This window comes from Mauremys mutica, chromosome 1 (assembly GCF_020497125.1).
Source record: "Mauremys mutica isolate MM-2020 ecotype Southern chromosome 1, ASM2049712v1, whole genome shotgun sequence".
Lineage (NCBI taxonomy): Eukaryota > Metazoa > Chordata > Testudines > Geoemydidae > Mauremys > Mauremys mutica.
The window spans coordinates 162,653,945-162,674,484 of NC_059072.1; the positions used below are offsets into that span (position 1 = coordinate 162,653,945).

Sequence of the window (20,540 nt, forward strand, 5' to 3'; positions counted from 1 at the left end):
CAGGCCCCCCAAAACATCATGAGAGTGGCTCACAAATCATGAGAGCATAATAATAATAATAAATACACTAGCGCCGGGTGGGTTCTTCGCCTCAAGGCCACCCCCCAGGGGGTCCCGCTCCCAAGCCGGGCTCTGCAGCCAGGCGGCGAGACACTCCCCGCCCGGGGGCCAGCTCAGCGCCTCCCCCCGCCGCCCGCCTCCAGGAGCCGGGGCCGGAGGCACCGCCCGAGCGGCGGGGCGGGGCCTGGGCCCTGGCAGCGCCCGGCACACGCGCCACGAGCCTCAGCCCCGCCCCAGGAGCCCCGGGGGGGGGGGGAGCCTCGCACCAGGCCCCGCCCAGGCGAGTCTGCGCTGCCCAGGCACCTCCCTCCGCCCAGACCATTTGGCTCCGCTTCCCCGTCTCCACACCCCCCCGCAGTGGTTTGGTTCCGCCCAGCCCCGCCTCCTGCTCGTGTCGCTCCGCCCCTCCCTTATCGTCACTCTCCGAGTCCCGCCCGCTTCTCACCCCGGCAAGATGGCGGCGCCCGTGCAGGGGGAGGCGGCGTGGAACCGGTGGCGCGTGCCGTGGCCTGCGAGCAGCGCTACGGTGGCCCTGCCGGCCCAACACCCGGCAGGTAGCCGAGCAAAGGGCGGCGCTGGGAAGCACCAGCACCTACCACCGCCCGCTGGGACCGTGAGGGGAGCCGGCCGGGGCGCGCGTGGGGCTGCGCGGGAAGGATTCTGGAGTCGGGGGGGGGGCTGCACTGGGGGGGTGGGAGAACTCACCGGGCAGGGTCTGTGGCGATCCCCCTACGTGCAGGGCCATTAGCTCTTGCCCTTCCCGGCTGCAGACTTGAGGCAGCAGAGCCTGACTCAGATCGTCGCGTACTGCGTGAAGCGTGTGTGAGACTGGGATTGTCAAGGGTCTGGGAATGATGTTTTAAAGGGTCTGATCTAGTCAGGTTTTGTTCTGTATTTAAACCACAAACCTTTAGAACTCTGGGACTAAAACTGCTAGAAGTGATCATGATTTTAAAAAAACCAAACCCCCTCCCTCAACTCACTACCTGGCAGTTTTATTTCTATTCCCTTGCAGTTTTAGGAACACAAATCCAAATCTATTGGACTAGCTCTAGTGATGCTGCCTAAACTAGTTGAGTTGCACAGTCCAAGCTAAGTGAAATGGAAAACACAAAATGTGGGGAGAAGTAAATGACTTAAAAATTATGTTTTAATGAAACGCCCATGTGTTATATATCATAAGTAAGGACTGTATTGAATGTATTGCAGGCAAGAGTAACAAACTGGTATTTGTTCAAATATATTTGAAATCAAAACAGGTAGTTCCTAGCTTTTATGAAGTATATTTCTTTGGTCCATGTGCTTTGGGACATGAGTTGTTATAATTTATGCTGTCCTAATATGATTTATCTTGTATGGAATAAATAATTAATGTCTTCATTTTTTCCTTAGTGAGATGCCTTCCAGCTGTTGTTAAAGGATGTTACAAGGTCAGCATGTTGCTAAAGAGTAAAGCTGTGGATGCAGAAGGAAAAGTTTTACATTCGATCCTTTATGGTTTCCACAACAGAATGGCTCACCATAAAACCTATTTGTCTCTGAAACAGGTCAGCAAGAAGAAGCTTCATGAAATAATTATGGTTGGAATGAGCCTTCTAAATCTCAATTATAAGTCCATTGCACTTTTCTCAAAATTTCTTTTGAGGAAGAAATTTGACAGGCTTATTTTCATCCCAAAAGTGTGGGGTTTGGTAGTTTCAAAACACTCTTTGCTTGTCTTTAAGACATTGTAAGTTCCACTGGTTTTTGAACCAAGTGTTGCTCCTTTGTAATCAATAAGAATTCTGCCACTTATTTCCATAAGAACAATATTTAGACCCTTTCTGTTCAAGTTAAGACCCTAATAAATGTAATTAGATGCTTTTATCCATTTCATGCTTCTTACAATTCATGAATAATAGAAATACAAATATTTGTGTTTAATTTATAATGGGTGGGGGAAAATAATCCACAAAATGCCTTTGAAATACAACTTCTACAAATTATGCTTGGGAAAGAACTGAGTTTTTCAAAGCAGCTTTAAAAAGTGAAGTTGAATATATTTGCTGAATATCATCAATTTAAAAAAAAATTGGTGCATTCTATCTAAATATAATAAGTATGCTGCTCATTGCTGTAGCACAATTGAGATTACAACCCAGGCTTTCTGACTTTCTATCTATTCACTTGACACACTGCCTCCTCCTGAAGTTATTTGCATTTTTATTTTTGAAAACTTAATTGAATCCTCAAAATAGCAAGATGCAGCCTAGAGTCAGCATTAATCAACAATCTCTGCCCCAGTGTAAATTCCTGTCACAATAATCTCAGAGAGAGATCCCACGACCATTATTCGGATACTTGAATGTACCAATGTATGAGACCCAGAAGGTCCACCTTCTGCCCTGGCAGACCAAGAAGGGGAGATGTTGTCTTATTTAACAGATGACTCTTAGGCTAAAAAACTTGTTTTTCTGAAAATATCCACCCAAGGTGTTTGTTCTCTTTTCAGGTAGAACAATGCTTAAAGCGTTTAAATCAGATGAACTTGATGGGCTCCATTCAAGATCTGGCGGAGTTGTGTCCCAAGTAAGTTGCCTGAAACTGTATATCTTACCGCCCGTTATCTTGCTACATGATTCATTATCTTAGGCCATGTCTACACTACAAACTTTGGATGACACAAGTTATGTTGGCATAAAGCTGCCATAGATAGTATATTGCTTGTGCATGTGCATACGTGGTTCCTAGCATCGGCTCTTTGCATAAAACTTATCAGGAGTGTTTGTGTTGATGCACAGTGCAGCGCACCATGGTAAGTATCCCAGTATGCAACCTGCCACTGTCCAGCTCAGCTTTTTGGGAAGTTTTGACAATGCATGGTGGGGCAGAAATGAGTTATGCAGGCGTGTCTGGGAGCAAGGGCTCAACTTTTCAGTGTGCAACTGTCTCCATCACAAAATGTATATCCCATAATTTTCTTGTCTTAAAAAAACAAACAAAAAAAACATGAAACTGTACAGCCATCTTCACTGTCCACTATCTCTAAAAGAAGCATGGAGCCTGCACAGCTCTGCGCTATTGTCATAAGTGTGGCAAGCACAGGACAGACACAAGATCCTCCAGTATTTGCAGAGCCATATGAAGAACCAAATCAGCGAGGAGCATGATGATTTATTGGATGACAGACTGCTGTGGGACATAACAACCTTGAATTGGTTCTTGCTAGTGTCATTCACAGAGCAGCTGCAGATGGTGAAGAGCCACTTCTGAGCCTGAGAAAGGAGCACTGACTGTTGGGATCTCATCATAATGCAAGTTTGGGATGATGAGCAATGGCTGCAGAACTTTTGGATGTGAAAGGCCACTTTTCTGGATCTGTGTGCTGAACTCGTCCCATCCCTCCAGCACAGGGATGAGAGCTGCATTTACAGTGGAGAAGCACTGTGGAAACTTGCAAGGCTGAATTGCCACCAGCCAGTGGGCTATTGTCATGCAAGCATGCAGGGCCATTAATCGTCTCATGCTACACAGGACTGTGACTCTCAGCAACATGCAGGGCATAGTGGATGGATTTGCATCAGTGGGATTCCTGAACTGCAGTGGAGCAATAGACAGCATGCATCTCCCTATTTTGGCACCAGAGCACCTTGCCACAGAAAGGGCTGCTTTTCAGTGGTTATGCAAGCATTGGTGGATCACCAGGGATGCTTCACCAACATCAGTTGCCTGGTCATGGAAGGAGCATGACATTCACATCTTTAAGAACACAGGACTGTTCAGAAAGCCATGAGCAGGCACATTCTTTCCCGACGAGTGGATTACCATTGGTGATGTTGAAATGCCAGTAGTGATCCTAGGACCCAGCCTACATATTACTCCTCTGGCTTACGAAGCTGTACACCGGTCACCTCAACAGCAGCAAAGAGAGATTCAAGTATCTGCTCAGTAAGGGGCAGAATGACAGTTGAATGTGCTTTTGGTAGACTGAAGGGATGCTGATATTGCTCACGTACAAGATTGGATCTCAGTGAAAAAAAACATCCCAGCGGTTACAAGCATCTGCTGTGACCTGCATAATATCTGTGAAGCAAAGAGGGCAAGTTTGCGAGTAGGGTAGGGTGGAATGGCTGTCTGCTGCGTTTGAACAGCCAGACACAAAGGCTGCTAGAATTGCTCAATGTGGAGCTGTACGGTTCAGGGAGGCTTTGATAGAGCACATTAACAGTAAGTTACAGGAATGTGTTGTGGTGGACTGTGCTCTCTCTGGCCCTGCTATTTGGGGTCTGTTAGGAATTGTGTGGTGGTTGGTGTACATCTATGAATACCACCCTGCAAGTGCATCTGTTAATTTTGTGGTGCTTGCTGTACATTTGTGATCATTACACTGTAGGTCACTGATCCTCTGAGCTGTTACACTGTACAGTAAACAAATTAGTGCTTTCAGAACTGCTAGGCACTCTGCAGCATATGTTGTGATCTGATAAAGATGAATTATTTTCCAAATAATAGAATTTTATTCATTAACAAGTGCAAAGAAAAATCTGCAATTTAAAAGCAAATACATTAAAAACTAATGGAACAGAACGTAACTAGGGAAAACATAAGAATGGCTGTACCGGGTCAGACCAAAGGTCCATTTAGCCCAGTATCCTGTCTACTGACAGTGTGCAATGCCAGGTGCCCCAGAGGGAGTGAACCTAACAGGCAATGATCAAGTGATCTCTCTCTCCTGCCATCCGTCTCCGCCCTCTGACAAACAGAGGCTAGGGACACCATTCCTTACCCATCCTGGCTAATAGCCAGGAAAGAACATTCATGGCCATTTTACCTACACATACAGTGACCTGTGAAAGCCACAGTTGCTGTATGTGATGCTCTGGTTGTCCTTAATATCCTCTGGGGTGGAATGATAGGGATGTGGCCCAAGATGCCCTGTGGAATGTGTGTGGGGGGGTGTGTGTAAGGAGGTGCTGCAATGGAGTTCCCCATGGATTGCAAAGGGAGACGAGCCCGTGACTGTTGAACCTGTAGGTCCAGAAGAGTCTGCAGCATCTGTGTTTGTTGCCATAGAAACCCCATTACGTCCCGCATCTCCCTCTCTTTTTCCTGCTGGGACTCCTGGGCCTTTGTCCTGTCTGCTCTTTCCTTCTCCAGGCTGTCTGCAGTGTCCACCCTCCAAGCTCTGTGTGCATGGTTTGATGCAGCACTGGCTTGTGGGATTTCATTGAACATGTCACCCCAAGTCCTCTTCTTTCTCCTCCTTATCTGACTCAGGCGTTCAGTGGATGTGGAACAGGAACTCCTCAAGGCAGCAACACAAAACACATAGAGGTTCCATTGTCAGGATAGTCACAATGGAAAGCGAAAGTTGAGGTTCAGAACTCCCATCCTTTGCTCTCCTAAAGAATTAAACAAGACACTCTCATTGACACATCTGCTTTGGTGTGCTTGTGCAGGGTGCCAGTCACAGCACCAGCCATGGTGAGTGTGGCCCGCCAGGGGTGAGGGAATTGCTCATTTGCATGACACTGTGATTATATGGCAACAGCACTGAATACTGGGACCATTTCCCACAGGGGGTGGTGATTTTAGCTGAATATCTCACTTCTCGGGGTAACAAAGGCAACACAGAGAGCACAGCTGCTGCTAGTGTCCTGAAGCTGCCCAGGCCTGTATGCTGCTACCTGTATACTGCAATAGTGCCTGCCAAAGTTATCACTGAGTGGTGTGAGAAAGTGTCCTACCATGGAGGAAGAAATAAGGCTGCTGTCCCTAGAAACCTGTGGGAGAGGATTGCAGAGTATCTCCATGAAAGTTCCTCAAGATCTTTCAGGAGGATTCCAGGGCCATCCCTGTGTACATAAACAAATTGCTCTGTGTGCCTTCCCCCACCCCCTTACCTAACTTTACAGAGCAATGAAAAGCAGATAACTAGCTACCTCTCTTTGTTCTTCTGCTGCCTCTTCTAGTGTGAGTAAACTAATGAAAAGTCAGTAGCTGTGCCCTGTTAAGTTGGGGGCACTGTCAGTACATCAATGTAATGGGAAATACAGTTACACTTACCTGAGGTTCCTTCCTCTGCATCGGACTTTCCCATGCTCGACTGCCTGGACTGCAGTGGAGTCTTAAACAGGTCCTGATGCTCAGCAAAGCTGGACCCTTGGTCACTTGTCCCTCATCCTACTTCTCTTCCACTTCCTATCATCCTTGCTGTTCATGCCAGGGGCCTGTGGCTCAGGCTCCTTGGAGATATCCATTGTGGTGATGGGGTCTCCGCCAAGTATGGCATGCAGTTCTTTGTAAAGGTGGCATGTCTGCAGTTCGGCACCAGATTGACTGTTGGCCTCCATGACCATCTGATATGCCTGATGTAGTTCCTTCGCTTTCATGTGGCACTGCTGCTCGTCCATGTCGTACCCCTTCTGCATCCCCCGTGCAATCTGCTCGTAGATGTCCACTTTTCTACAGCTAGTCTCTAGCTGTATCTGCACAGCCTCTTCTCCCTACAGGCCCAGGAGATCTAATATCTCCTATGTAATCTGAGCTGGCGCATGTCTGGAGTGTGTAGCTGTCATGTCCACCTGGGCAGTTGCACACAATAATGGAGAGCTGCTAGGTGCACTTACCAACTGGGACAATCAGGAGGCTTTAAAGGGGAGGGGGCCTTCCACTCTCTGTGATCCCTAGGCAGTGGAGTTCATAATTGTGACCAGAACGGTCGGTGTCAGGCATTGTGGGACAGCTGCTGGAGGACTGTTAGGATTAACATAAGTAATGCAGTGTCTGCACTCGTGCTGCGTCAACCTTGGTACAGCGACCATGGCTCAACGCCACTTGGGGAGGGGGTGTTACTGCGTTGCCATAACAAGGCGCTTACATAGGTGGGAGACGGATTTAAGAATAGACACATGCACAAAGGTGCCTAACTTTGTAATGTAGACCAGGTCTCAGTAAGCATTACCTCCAAGCTGCTAAAAACTTCAGAAGGAAATACAAATGCTAAGCGTAACCACTGTCTCCTTACCTTTCTGACAATGTAGGAAAAGTAAATCTGAAAATGCAGGGAAGTGTTTAGTTCCCAGCCAGCCTGTGACAGAAGTGGTGGCGGTGAAGATCTTGGGAGGCTGCAAGCTCTTGCTGCGCTTACTGGAGTGTTGCTGCAAAGCATTTGTGTATCCTTTTTCTCTACAGAATGATTTTCTTAAATATCACTTGCTGCCCTCCCCCATTCAGCTTCATGGTGAGAACAAAACTGGATCTACTGTAGGCTTGTAATTGCTGCTGGACTCAGCCAAGCAATTTTTTTAATCTATTAAAGCAGCTTCAAGTTGCATGCATCTATTTGTGGTGTTAGGTGTGAAATTCGTGATGCTGGCAAGTTTGCCATTGCAGCCCCGAGTCACCCAGTATTTGGGTATCCCTGGCCTAAACATAGGATATTGCTCCTTGAGGGGTTTTTTTTGTTTTTTTTTTTTAAAGGAAAGTCTCTTTGCTCACTGAGTTCCATTGTACATTATGTTGTTGTCTAACCTTAATCAGCTTAATTTCCAGCCTGTCTGTTAAGCATCTGTGTTTGGAAGAATACATCCTCTTGAACACTGTGGTTTCGGGATTGTTGAGCAGATTATGGTTTGTACATTTTGAAAACTAATCTTTACTGTTTTTTGTCTGTCTTCTTTTCCTTGGGTACTTTCACCAGCAGATGGTGTACTCTGGCCTGTCTGGTTAGTGAGTGTTCTCTTACTGGATATCCTGTAGGATGCTGTAGTAGATGTGAAGTGTGTGTACTTGGCACTTAGCAAATTTCTCTAACATTAACTATACCACAGTCAGAGTGGTTGGAATTATTATTATTATTATTATTAATACAGAGTATTACCATGACACTAATTTAAACATAAATTCCTCTATTAAATCCAAAGGCCAAATTATATTTATACAGCTGCTCCAAACGTGTCTTAAATGTCTAAGCAATAACCACACCCATATAGTAAGATGCAGTTATAAGTATGAATCGGATACTTACAACAGGACTAGACCTGGGGTGCTCAAACCCATGTTGACTGGTTCCAGCTGCACAGGGCAGGTACTCGGAGTGAACCCTCAGCATGTTATACCTTTTGTTATCAGACTCTACGTGACTGAAAATGTCTTTTTGATTGAACCAGTTTGAACCACTCTTGGTAACTTAGGAGGAAAAGTCCTTAAAGAAGACACCCATCTTGTCAGTTACCTTCCAGGTCCAGTTTTTCCAATTATCCCTCTTCCTTCAAGGCTTTTCCACAACTGCTAACAGGACCTGCACTTTACATAAACTGCAAAGCATATATTTTCTTTAGACAAGTTCATTTCACCCTATAGATACAGTGTCAATTTGCCACAACATTTTTTAGCATCTGGGATTTTCCAGTAACCAATCTGACCTGCCTCATGCTGAAAATGAAATGGATAGAATGGAGTCTGTCGTCAATGCTCCCGATTCTTTCAGTGAAATCATTGTTCCAGTCTCTTCACATCATTGCTTTGTACACAAAGTGTGCAACTAGACTGAAAAAATGTAGACCCTCTTGCATGGCATAGCTCCATGTATAATACATTGTATAAGTGCTGTTTGGAACAGGACATTTTTTTCCAGTTTCCATTGACAAGTGTATAATATCAAATAAGTAGGCCCAACTGCATTGAATTGATGCAAAATGGTTTGGTGCATGAAAGAATTCCCATTAAATGGGCTTGGCTGGATGTTACTTGGGAACCTGCTAATTCCCAGGGTTTATGGAAGATCCACTAGATAAAGTGCTAGGGAAGAAAAGAGGTTTCTGGAGTGTGAGTATTGGATGGAAACTTATAGAGTGGAGCAAGTCTTGTCCTGTTGCTCCGTGCTTAGGGTTGCCAACCCTCCAGGATTGTTCTGGAGTCTCCAGGAGTTAAAGATGAATCTTTAATTAAAGATTATATCATGATGAAACCTCTAGGAATAGATCCAGCCAAAATTGGTAACCCTCCCTTAGGCCAGAAACCAGCATTGAGGAAGCCATTTACATTGGGAGGTTAGGCTATTTGTAGGGAAGAACCCGTTTTGAAACACATGCAAGGGTAGGCGGTTGGCGAGAATGAAGTCAGGACCCAGAAGTGGGGGGGGGGTCAGGGGAGGAAAGGGACTTCTTTAGGAGAAAAGGGGAGCAAGAGGCAATTACGGGATTAGTGTACTTGCTTAGTGAATACAAGTTAAACAGCTTGTGTCTGCAGCTGGCTCATGCCCATGTGTTTATCTTCCCAGGATTCTCTATAGGTGTGTATTACAAAGCCTCATTTCTTTATATGGGGTGTTGTCTGGGTTGCTGCAGGAGGTGTCCAGGACCCAGCAGATGCCTTATATTAAGGGGTTTCCCTTCCCTTCTGAAATCACTGAGTTTCTGGGACCCCTTTATTTGGAGATTAAGAAAAGACCTAAAGTACTTGCAACAAAAAAGGCAACTGGATGGCTGAACAAACTGTTTGCAGGGCCTGCAGCAGCATCCAGATGCAGTAAAGAGAGAGGCCCGGCAGCTCCCACAAGGTGCAGCAAGAAGATGACCAACATCCAGCACCCCATTGATATTGGGAAGCCGGTTCTGGTGAAGAGAGCTAACCGAGGTAAAGAGTTCTGATGTAACATTGTTGGTGGGGAGGGCTATGTTAGCAATGTGCCCCTAATCCTTGGGTTCTACCTGCATAAAATGGAGTAAATCCTGTGGCTCAGGGATACCACAGGTCCCAGCATTAAATGCTTCATCTTTAGCTTCTCTAGGCCAGGTACATGCTGGGATCTCTAACAGAAGAGTGGTAAGAAGGTGTGCTTTGGCCTACCCTTGTCTTTCACGTCATCTTCTGAAATGTAAAGCTTTGCAGTTTTGTTACTGTTTTTCTGGAAATGTGTGCAGACTTGGGGTGGGGTGGGGTCGGGTGGGAGGGAAGAGTGTTAAGTAACGCTTTGCACTTCCATGGTGCGGTACAGTACAAAATGAACAATTTAAGCCTCTCAGCAGGTCTACAAGGTAGACAGCTCATTCTTATCATTCCTCCTCCCCATTTTATAAATGAAGGGACAATGAAGCTAAGTAAACTGGCCAAGTCCCATACAGCAGAACCTAGATCCTCTGATTCCTAGTTCTGTGCTTTAACCACTAAACCTCCCTTCCAGGAGGGGTGATGGCAGAAACCAAAAGTACTGAAGTGCATGAACGGCTTTCTTTATCCACCTAATTTTTCTGGGTTGCTTTCTGTGAATCTCACCATCCATTTTGTTCCTTGCATCTAGCTGGCTGAGATGTATCTTACATCTGGATCCTTTGCCCCATCCCCCCCCCCCCCCCTTGCATTGCCAGCTGGCAATGCTGAGCCCTGGTGTGAGCCAGTTGTTAATAAGCAGCTTATGGCCCGATGTCTCCTGTATGGCTGTGCAGCAGACAGATCATCTGAGCTGGGGTGAAACTGTGCTGTTACGGAAACGACTCTTACCAAAATGAACTAACTCTTCCCATTTTTAAGCGACAGTCTTTTCTTTCTCTCCCTCCCCAGGGAAGCAGTTGGGATTTGACATCAAGGCCTTATGTAGGCAACTGAAACCCAGAGTCCAAGAGGTTTGTATGGCTAAAATTATCACACGTATCTTTTAAAGAGGACATCAGGGCTCCAAAGGCTTTTTCTGTATGTTTGTGATGGAAAATATTCTCTCCCCTTTGTGCTGCCTGTCCCTGGTACTTTGAAGCTAGTGGCTTCCAGGGCTCTTTCCCTGGCATACCTTATCTTAGATCCTCAGACTGGCATGGAGACTTTGTGTAGACAATGTAATTTTAACCTTTGCTTGCGGATCTGAGTGCTTTACAAATGTGAGTATGGGTCTCCATTTCACGGTTGGTGCTAGACTTGGGAATTGGGACTTAAGTTCATGAAAACTACAGTTCTTCCTCTTAACAACCAGACCACTGCCTCCCGGTGCAGTAAATGATGTTTCTTTAACACTAAGCATCTGAGCTTCTCTCTTGTTGAGGATCAGTAGGACACTAATAATTTTTTTTTTTTAAACACTAATTTCTTCCTTCATCTTTATTTCAGGATGTAGACTTCAGGCTAACACTTTCTGAAGCAAAAGCAGTGAGATCTCAGCATGCCAAATCCCTTGTGTTGCGGTTTAGAGAAGCCTGCTCTTTCGGAGAACTGTCTGAAGCACTCAAAACGGCCATTCTCTGCTGCAAAAGCAAAAAGCTCAAGTCAGAAGCTTTCTTTCTGGGAACAAAACTTTTGAAAAGCAAACGGCTGCAGCATGTGGAGGCTCAGGGCTGCAGGCAGGTGTAATTTAACATGGATTTGGGGTTTTCAGGGACAACACTTTGCAGTTCTTCAATATATCTTACTATTTAGGTCTTACCTATATAGGAAAGTTGCATTGGTATTACCAAAGTGTTGAATTAAAACTAATGTAGCTAGGCTAGTACAAAACCTTGTGTGGACACTGTTGTTCTGGTATGAGTGGGGGTTTTGGCTTATCTTAAATCAATTAGGAACAGGACTAAGATGACAGAAATAAGATATTCTTAAACCAAAGTAAGAGTCCACCAGTGTGCAGTTGCTTAATTAAATCAATTTAATGAAACAGCTGCAAGTTCCTGTGTAGTAAAGCCCTTGGAATGTTCACAGATCTAGAAAGGCATTTGAATAATGCGTATTATTCTATAAACACATTATTCTGCTCCCTCCTTTGGAGTGAGGCTTTTTTAAAATGAGTGAATGAATACTTTCTACACTGCAGTAAGATGTAAGGGTGGGCGAATACTCTTTCTACCTGGGATGGTGATTTTTTTGCAAGCCTGGGCTTATGATTCTCAAGATGCTTCTATATCTCTGGGTTGTGAGGGAAGAAGGGAAATGTCCAAGTCTCCCAAAGCTGAGGGTTGAATTTTGCCAGAGCAGAAACCATTTTCTCTCCTTTTTTTTTCCTCTCACTGAAGAATTGCTTTGTTTTTTCCCTCTTCACCTTAAAGATTACAGAAAAAACTGGGCTGTGTTAAAGCATCTATCTGTAAATACCTTCTCTCTGGCTTGCAAAAGGCACATTGGCCAAAGCAGTACCGCAGAGCAAGTTCCTGGCAGCAAAGGAAGATCAAACTGTCCAGAAGGTCAAAATCTGTCTCAAAGAAGACTCCAGAGTTTGTTCAACAAAACACTTCCAGCCTTTTTGAAGATAGTATACCTGGTGCTGTGTCCCTCTTTCCTTCTCAGCAGTGTGAGCATTCACTTCACCTAAGAAAAGCAGGAGACTGTAGCGCTACCAGGCATGTTGAAGAACAAGACAAAGTGGGGACCTCTGAACCTGTGGTGCTGGAAAGAAACCCTGGGCCTACAGTGAAAGGGACTAGTGAGAACGATGATATTGATGACATTTTTGCAGCAATGGGTGTATAACACTGGTGTGGTGATGTGGGGGTGAGTCACTGTAGTACAGAGGTCCCCAAACTGTGGGGCACCTCCCCCAAGGGTGGCCATGGAGGAACATTGGGGGGGGGGGTGTGTGGCACAGTGGGGCCCAAGTCAGCCTCCATGGGGAGTGGGGAAGGAGCCCCACCCAACCCAACTCAACTCAACTCCAATCCCTCTGCTCTGGCCCCATGCGCAGCCTCAGCTCTGCACCTATCCCAGCCTCAGTCTTGGCCCCGCCCCAAACCTCGGCCCCTGGCTATAGCTCTGTTCCCAACCCTGGCCGGAGACCTGCACTCAGCTATGGCCCCCTTACCCATGTCTCTCTCTCTCCACCCACCCTGGGAGCTACCGCCCTGCTCCTGGCCAAGGCGGGGAGGGGTGCACGGAGAGGTGTAAGGCAGGGCACAACAGTGAAAAGTTTGGGGACCACTGCTATAGAGCTCCAGTCTAGCTTTTTATAACTGCCTTTAGAAGATGGGTTGAGGTCTCCTAAAGGAAACTATTAAAAACATTAAGTATGCGGATTACAGAGACTAACACTTTATTTCCCCACAATAATTGGGGGCTAGTGAGGCTGTACTACAGAGAAGATAGTAGTCCTACTAAATGTTTCTTTGTAAAATGTTATTTTAGAGGAGATATCTCAAATGGACAGTTCAATAAATTGTCATGGGTGAGAGGGCCTTGCTAAGGGAACAGTGGTTTTTGGGGCATTTTTTATCTCATCAGGAAAAGTACAAGGGCTCTAGTCCTACTGCATGATGATGAGACCTGTGGTATAAGTGCTGCAATCACAGAATGTAGCATAAAACACCATGTTAGAAACCAACTAGAGGACAAGACTCCTCTAGCATGTGGAAAGAGCTGGGCCACCTACTTCTGGCTATCAAAGGAACGCCTCCCTTGCCCTGAGTGAAGATTTAAAATACTTTCTACGTATGTGTACTTCAAACAAGCCAAGTCTATATGTATACATTCAATCACCCCTTTAATATTTGCTGCTCATACAGAAGCCAAAATGTCTTTGTATTGTCATGATCCTAGAGCCTGGACAGCAGTCTTGTCATTCTGATGCCTGAAGTGTATGGGAGCACATAGCTAGGTACTACAGTGTTGCCTTCAGCCAATGGTTCTCAACCAGGGGTATGTGTACCCCTCGGTGAACACAGGTCTTCCAGATGGTATATCACCTCATCTAGATATTTGCCTAGTTTTTAACAGGCTGCATAAAAAGCACTAGCAAAGTCTGTACAAACTAAACTTTTATACAGAACTTTATACTGCTCTGTATACTATAAACTGAAATGTAAGCACAATATATTTATTTTTATATGAGAAAATACACAATTTTTCAATGTGTGCTATGACACTTATATTTTTGTCTGATTTTGTAAGCAAGTAGTTTAAGTGAGGTGAAACTTGGGGGGTACTCAAGGCAAATCAAACGCCTGAAAGGGGTACAGCAGTCTGGAAAGGTTGACAGCCACTGCTTTAAGCTATCAAATTCTAGTGCTTGGCCAGATCTGACATGTAGATCATGCAGCGAGCATGGATTCCTGCTGGCGCTGTGAAGTTTAAGCCCCACTTGTAGGAGTGATCCACACAGTAAGTCTAGTGGTCAGGGCTGGAGGCACAATCTAGAATAAGTGATAGGCAAATATCTTTCAGAACTGGGGTTATCTGAAGTGCTGATCATGCTGGGGAAGAGGTGAACTGATGCTTCAGCTTGCACACAATGTAGCTGAGGCTACTTTAAGGGTAGCAACCAACTATAATGCACTGAAGTAATCTAGCTGTAGCATTACAAGATTAAAAATAAGTAAGTGTTCTGCCTTCATCCATCAGAGGACATAACTCCAAGGAAGTGGGTTTTACACTGCCAAATACAGGTACAGAGAAGCTTTTCAGTAAAACATTCCATAACACTGCTGGACTTGGCCTAGCCAGAAGCAGCTTTAAGCCCAGCAGGCTATTTTCTGGGAAAGAGACAAGTAACTGAAAAATAAGGATGGAGAATACAGGAGGAGCTGACCTGTGGTTTGTCTAGTCTAGTAGCCTCTCTCTATCAGGGACCAGCACCAGCTGCTTCAGAGGAAGGTGCAAGAATAGCACCAATCAGTTATGAAATATTTAACTTCACTACTGCCCAGGAGCTCCAAATTTTGCATTTGTGTGTATGTACAAATACATATGAAGCCATGGTCTATGCTGAGAAGAATTTAGTTTATGGTCCTTCTGTAGCACTGCTGTACAGGAATAGTGTTATTGAATTCAATGGGACTACTGTTTCCAGTTACATGTGTGTTCCCAGGACCAGACCTTAAGTGCCAGGGGAGGGGGGATGATGCAATCTCATTTTCAAGTTCTACATTTTGTGTTTAATTACTTTCTCTGGTTGGTTTCCTGTAGGCATCACAGCAGTGTAAGCACGGAGGAGGTGACCTGGTACAGCAGTTCCCATGATGCCACTGAAATCTTGCCTTTATCACAATGCCCCAGTGATCTGTTTTCACTTAGAAGAATGTTGGGGGTGTATGGAATACTCTATTATACAGCACCTACAATGGGCTGCTGGTCCACAACTGGTGCTGCTAGGCACTATAATACACAAAATAATCTAGGTGCCATGCCTCCTTAAAACCAATCTTTACAATAGTGTCCACAAGAAAGAAGATATAAGATGGGGTAGCTTTGATCTTCCATCCTCTGGGCTACCTTTAAGTATCCTATCTCACTTCTCCTGTAAACACTTCAGCATAGACACACTGTATATTTAACACCACTGGGGGTGGTGCTGTATAAGTATTCAAATTAAGGCATATTACAGTAAATCTAAAGACTGATGATGATTGGGAAGTGGGAAGAGACATGCATGTCTTTGTTCTAGAGATTTCTATTTAATGATACCTGGCTTTCAGAGTAACTACCCAACTCCTGAACCATGCATAAAAGGTTTCCCCTACACAAGTTTTTTGATCTTATTCTTTGCATAAAAATAAATTAAAATTTCTACAAAAGTCCTCTAGGCTGTTATTTACAAGGTTAAATGCTAGGTTCAGGCAATAGGCTTGAGTAGTCCTGCAGGGTAATACAGCAGGCCAATCTTAGAAGTCGTCTATTTCTTAGTGAGTTGATTAATAGTTTTTTCCATATAATGGATTCTCACAGCAGAGTGCAGCTAAATCTAATGAAGGTGAGCCTAGAGTCACAGCTAACTGAAGCTAAATCTAAAAAGTCAGCATCCTCACTAATATCTGGCAGCACACACACAAAAAAAGCAAAGCTATTTATATGAAAAAAAATTATATATATTAGCTTACGACCCCATTGTGGGCCTAAGACTACTGGACATGCAGCATTTTAGTGCAAATAAATTCTTGTTCCTTATGTGGAAATATTCTCACATGCCTGAATATATTTAACATCACAGACTCAAAGCAAGAGAAGTGAATGAACTGTTGAAACATTTTATTGTTCATAAATACCCCCTTATAAAGAGAAGACACAGAAAAGCAAAAGTTTCAATACCTGGGCTAACTTACACTGTATAAACCTCTCCAAACACAATGATGTTGAGGCACTAACTTTTCAATTATTCCTTTGAAATCCACTTAAGGTGGATCAGATGAAGGGTATCTGAGTCTAATGAGAACTGTGCACATTTAGCTTTCAAGTCATCTGGTACATGACAGGCTGCCATAGCTCAAAACAAGAGTTGCTACAAACAAGCATGAACTTCTAGAGCACTTCTAGTTTGAACTCCCTGCCTTTTCTTAAAATAGCGTAAAAGAGCATTATAAAAATATACAAAACATTAAGATACATTTACAGGCTTGTCTGGCAAGTCTAACCAGTAAATGCAGCTTTAGACACTCCAGCACAGAGATCCATCAAAAAAAATAAAAATAAAAAAAAACCCACCACAAAACCAAACCCAAAGCAGTGGGGGTTAATTTCTCAGTATTGAAAAAAAATGCTCAAAAATGTATAGGGATAACATGTAGCCATAATGTTTACCATCTCTGCACAATACAAAAGCATCAAGATCCATAGTTTGCTTCATCAAAAGCCTTCCTGGCTCGTTTCAGTTCTTCATTCATAGTCAACAGGTCTTTTACTCTAGCAAACTTCCGTGGGTCCTTGCGGATCAAAAATACAATATCCTCAACCTGTACACGACCCTGCCGTCCAATTGACATTGCCTTGTGTGTCTGTTAAAAAAAAAAGTAAATGATTTCACTGAAATTTATGCTCCCTTTTCCCTCTTTTAAGTTACCTTACACACTATTTTTAGATGGTACCCTGGCACTTTAGTTCTAACAAGCTGGGCTTTGCACTTTTGAAGAGGAAACCAATAGTTTCAGAGATTGAAAGCCACCATCCTAGCAAAACTATGGTCAGGAAACCCTTTCTAAGTGGTCCATGAACTACCTTTCACACTAGCAAAAACCAGTCTTTTAAGCAGCAATGTTTCCTACCAGTTATTTACTATTTGCAATACCACAGCAACTATGAGCAAGGTTCATGGACCAGGATCTATCGTGCCAGTAAGTATGCACCCCACTCCAAAACTCAAATAAAATCTGGAAATCTTATTTCCTGGCAACTCTCATATAAGCGCTTCATTTTAAGGTGCTTTGTCATAAAAAAAAAGTCACAAACAATATATATAAAATTCACAAGCCAAGCCTATGTCTGCACCTTGCACAGCTGGTTTGTGCCTTCATTGAGTGTTGTGTGCATGTGTATATAGTGAATTGTCGTCTAATTTGCTGATGACACCAAAATCAGGAGTAGCAGCAAATGCACCGGAGGACAGGCCTAACCTGCAAAACGATGTACAGAGACGAGTACTGGGAGTTGCAGTTAGTGAGAAGAAATTAGGTAGTACAGTATAGAAGACTCCTGTACCCTATAGGAGGAGGAGAAATACTGCTCTGTTAAAAAAATGGAGTTCATGAATCCCTAGCTAAGGGCAACAAGGCAAATCTTCCCTAACAACAATAGAAATGGGATCCAATCTCCACACAGAACATTTTCTCCCCCCGCCTTTAAAAGTATCATCTAAAAATGCTATACCAACTATTGAATGCAAGAGATTATCAACCTTGGAAGGATGAAGGGTTAGTGACTGCTGGGATGCAAATCAGATGTTTAATCAGCCAGTTACTGGAATAGTTCAAGACCTTTATTAATAGTTGAAACTTCTGTAAGTTTTTTTTTTTTTTTTAATTTTAGATCTTTTTAGGGAAAAATAAAAAGCCTACTTTTAGAGTCTTTAGAAAACTAACCCATTCCTTTCCACTGATCATCTTTTTTAGAAAGGGCTTTCCTAACTGCTGTCCAACAAAGAGTTACTTGTTTTTAAACGGACTGCTCTCTCTAGCCATTACAGTCCAGAGAAATCTGCTTAATTTGTTTAATAGAACCTACCATCTCTGTGATGAACTCTATCACCAGGTCTTCAAGAATATCCACTGACTCTGTGTATGGATTCTGGTCATCTCCAAACCCATACATCATACATCTTACTGGGGAAACAGAAAACATGGTATGACTGAAAGAGCTCCCTTGTTCCAGCTATGCGGCACACTTAGCACATGCACTAAATTCTTCAAACTCAAGTCTACAAGTCTGTGCAAGCCAAACATGACAGAATTGTGGTAAGAATGGCATGACGATGCCATGTGGATGGAATTATATAGTTAGATAACAATTAGGGATGTAAATATTGGTTTAAAAAGTTAACCGGTTAAACAATTTAAATTATATGGTTTAACTGATTAACCAAGGTCACTGCTATGGCTAGCCGGGCCCGGCCCAGCCTAATGGTTAAGGTTGGTTAACTAATGCTTACCCGTTAACTGGTTAACCTTTTACATCCCTAACAACAATGGGTTGTCAACAGAAACCATATTAGTAACAACCATTTGAAATACATACAGTACATGTAGTACTACCAGAACTATGCTTGACAGCAAACTCTAGGATCAGTAGAAGCAGCAAAGAATCCTGTGGCACCTTATAGACTAACAGACGTCTTGCAGCATGAGCTTTCGTGGGTGAATACCCACTTCTTCGGATACTGGATTAGATGGACCTGGGTCTGAGCTAGGGTGGCTGTTCCTGTGCTTCCCAAGAACAGTTCCTATAATGGTGATGGAAGTGATTTTTGAACAGGTTCAAAGGGCTTCATTTTTCTGCTGACAATGATTTTCAGCATCCTACATCAGTCACCAGGACTTAACATTAGGTGCCTGTCTCCAAAGTGAATGTGTTGAGGGATCGTATTCCCTGTGGTATGCTGTGGATGCTGGGACTACACAATCCAAATTGTGGATCTTTAATTAGGCAGCAGTACAGCCTGTTGCTTTCGTCACAGTTACACCGAGATGTATTACAAGTTACGTAACAAGACTCCCACAGAGATCCTGGGGCCTGTCACCTTGACTGGCTTATTTTGATTTACAGCTACATCCTCATTTAACAGACTATAATCCCCAGAGGAGTGAAGGATGCCCTGTTATGCCACAAATGCAGCTCTCAGAGAGCCTAGGGTGGGGGTCCTTACTGACCCAGACATAGACAGACATGTTGACTCACACTCTTTGGAGAACAGCCTCTTCCTCTTGCCCTGCCCACCATCCGGGCCTCCTCCGGCTTCCTCAGTGTCCTCTTCAAACTAGGGTGAGGCAGACAGCAGAGAGGGAAATCAGACACAGCAACAGAGCAGACAGGCCCAGAGGGTTACACAGCCCAAGCCCCTTCCCTCCACATACCCCCCATAAGGGTCTCCCAAGCCACCCCAGTGTTACAGTGTGGGGAACAGGTCTGTCTAATTATTAATTCCATTTGAGCATGTGAACTATTTGTACTTAAGACCTGAAGAAGAGCTCTGTGAAACTCGAAAGCTTGTCTCCTTCACCAAGAGAAGCTGGTCTAACAACCAGTGTTGCCAACTCATAATTGTGTCATGACTCTCATCAGAAGGATTGTTTTCCTTAAAGCCCCAGCTCCTGGAGTCAAGTGGATGTGTGATGATTTCAGCCTTAATTCTTAAAGAAAAAATAAAGTTTCTAGCCCTTGTGGCTACGGAGAAAGCCTCAAAATGTGACCCCAGTACATGCAAAAGGCTCAAAAAGCAGAAGGCAAATCAAAAGAACACCAAATCTAGTATTTTTACACAATCTCATGCTTTTTGGTAAGCCTGACCCATGATTTTTGAACATTTGGAGTTGGCAATACGGATTTACCTCAGCCACCTTGACTCTCAATCTCTGTACTCAAAACAGCCTTGAAAGGAGCTTCTAGTTCGTGGCAGAAAACAGACTATGTCAAAAGGTATCAGAGGTGCTGGAACTAGGGGTGCCGCACACCCCCGGCCTTCAAGTGGTTCCCATCCTATCCTGGGTTTACAGTTTGGTTCAATGTCTCTCAACACCCCCCGCTATACACATTGTTCCAGCTCCCTGCTCAGGAGCCCTCCCCGGGCCGGGCAATGGGGGCGACCCGCTAAGCCAGTGACTGGTCACATCCTCTGCCCGCAGCGTCTGTGTATCAGTGGGTGTGTGGGGGGGGGGGGACGAGCTGGGGGCGGGGGGTCGGCGGCAGCGGCCAGTACAAGCGAAGCGCCAGGGAAAGGCCCCGGGCGGGTCCCAGACAGAGACACGCTCCCGGCGCCGCTGCAGACGGTCTCCCCGGGTCCCCACCAGACACAGCCGCGGAGGCGGGGGGAGCCGGTCGCCCTGCGGGGCCCGAGGAAACCCCGGCGCCGCCCGGGGGCTCGCAGGCCTTACGGCCGGGCCATTTCCCCGCTCCCCGGCACCGGGTCCCCCAGGCCCAGCAGCTCCACTCACCGGCGGGTCCTCCTCCTCGTCCGCCATAGTCCCCGCGGCACCTCGCTTCCGCTTCCTCCTGTGGGCGGCGCCATGTTGTTGTACGGAGCCAGGCCCCGCCCCCGCTGCTTCAAATGCCCCGCCCCTTCCCCCGCGCTCTGGTGTGTTCGCGTCGCTGCTGCTCCTGCCTGAGGCGGGCGGGGA

The 20,540-nt window shown here is 45.0% G+C and overlaps 2 protein-coding genes and 1 long non-coding RNA gene across 4 annotated transcripts; 1 reads left to right on the forward strand and 2 right to left on the reverse strand.

Annotated features, from left to right (window-relative positions):
- Positions 1 to 477: 477 nt before the first annotated feature.
- Positions 478 to 16,048, forward strand: NEPRO (nucleolus and neural progenitor protein). Of its 2 annotated transcripts, none has more exons than XM_045001660.1 (10): positions 478 to 614; positions 1,453 to 1,490; positions 2,552 to 2,628; positions 7,083 to 7,214; positions 7,594 to 7,671; positions 9,323 to 9,678; positions 10,603 to 10,664; positions 11,140 to 11,369; positions 12,066 to 12,507; positions 14,911 to 16,048. In XM_045001660.1, exons 1-9 carry the CDS (start codon positions 515 to 517, stop codon positions 12,484 to 12,486), a joined length of 1,494 nt encoding a protein of 497 aa, XP_044857595.1. In that variant the 5' UTR covers positions 478 to 514; the 3' UTR covers positions 12,487 to 12,507; positions 14,911 to 16,048. The 2 variants fall into 2 exon arrangements, with proteins under 2 accessions (XP_044857595.1, XP_044857586.1); XM_045001651.1 differs by having other exon boundaries at positions 1,453 to 1,607; positions 14,911 to 16,047.
- On the reverse strand, positions 11,102 to 14,970 carry LOC123361634. Its single transcript, XR_006576178.1, has 2 exons — positions 14,888 to 14,970; positions 11,102 to 11,273 (listed from the first exon to the last, which is right to left on the reverse strand). It is a non-coding gene; the product is annotated as an uncharacterized LOC123361634 (long non-coding RNA).
- On the reverse strand, positions 15,955 to 20,410 carry TAF13 (TATA-box binding protein associated factor 13). Its single transcript, XM_045001670.1, has 4 exons — positions 20,358 to 20,410; positions 19,105 to 19,183; positions 17,935 to 18,032; positions 15,955 to 16,712 (listed from the first exon to the last, which is right to left on the reverse strand). Exons 1-4 carry the CDS (start codon positions 20,382 to 20,384, stop codon positions 16,542 to 16,544), a joined length of 375 nt encoding a protein of 124 aa, XP_044857605.1. The 5' UTR covers positions 20,385 to 20,410; the 3' UTR covers positions 15,955 to 16,541.
- Between the last annotated feature and the right edge of the window lie 130 nt (positions 20,411 to 20,540).

Coding starts and splice junctions, on each gene's coding strand:
- NEPRO (XM_045001651.1), top strand. CDS start 515: ATGGCGGCGCCCGTGCAGGGGGAGGCGGCGTGGAACCGGTGGCGCGTG. Junction 7,672..9,322: donor GGATTGTTGAGCAGATTATG/GTTTGTACATTT, acceptor TTATCTTCCCAG/GATTCTCTATAGGTGTGTAT. Junction 9,679..10,602: donor GGTGAAGAGAGCTAACCGAG/GTAAAGAGTTCT, acceptor CTCCCTCCCCAG/GGAAGCAGTTGGGATTTGAC.
- TAF13 (XM_045001670.1), bottom strand. CDS start 20,384: ATGGCGGACGAGGAGGAGGACCCGCCG. Junction 19,184..20,357: donor ACGAGGAGGAGGACCCGCCG/GTGAGTGGAGCT, acceptor GCCTCACCCTAG/TTTGAAGAGGACACTGAGGA. Junction 16,713..17,934: donor TAGAGTTCATCACAGAGATG/GTAGGTTCTATT, acceptor TTTTTTTAACAG/ACACACAAGGCAATGTCAAT.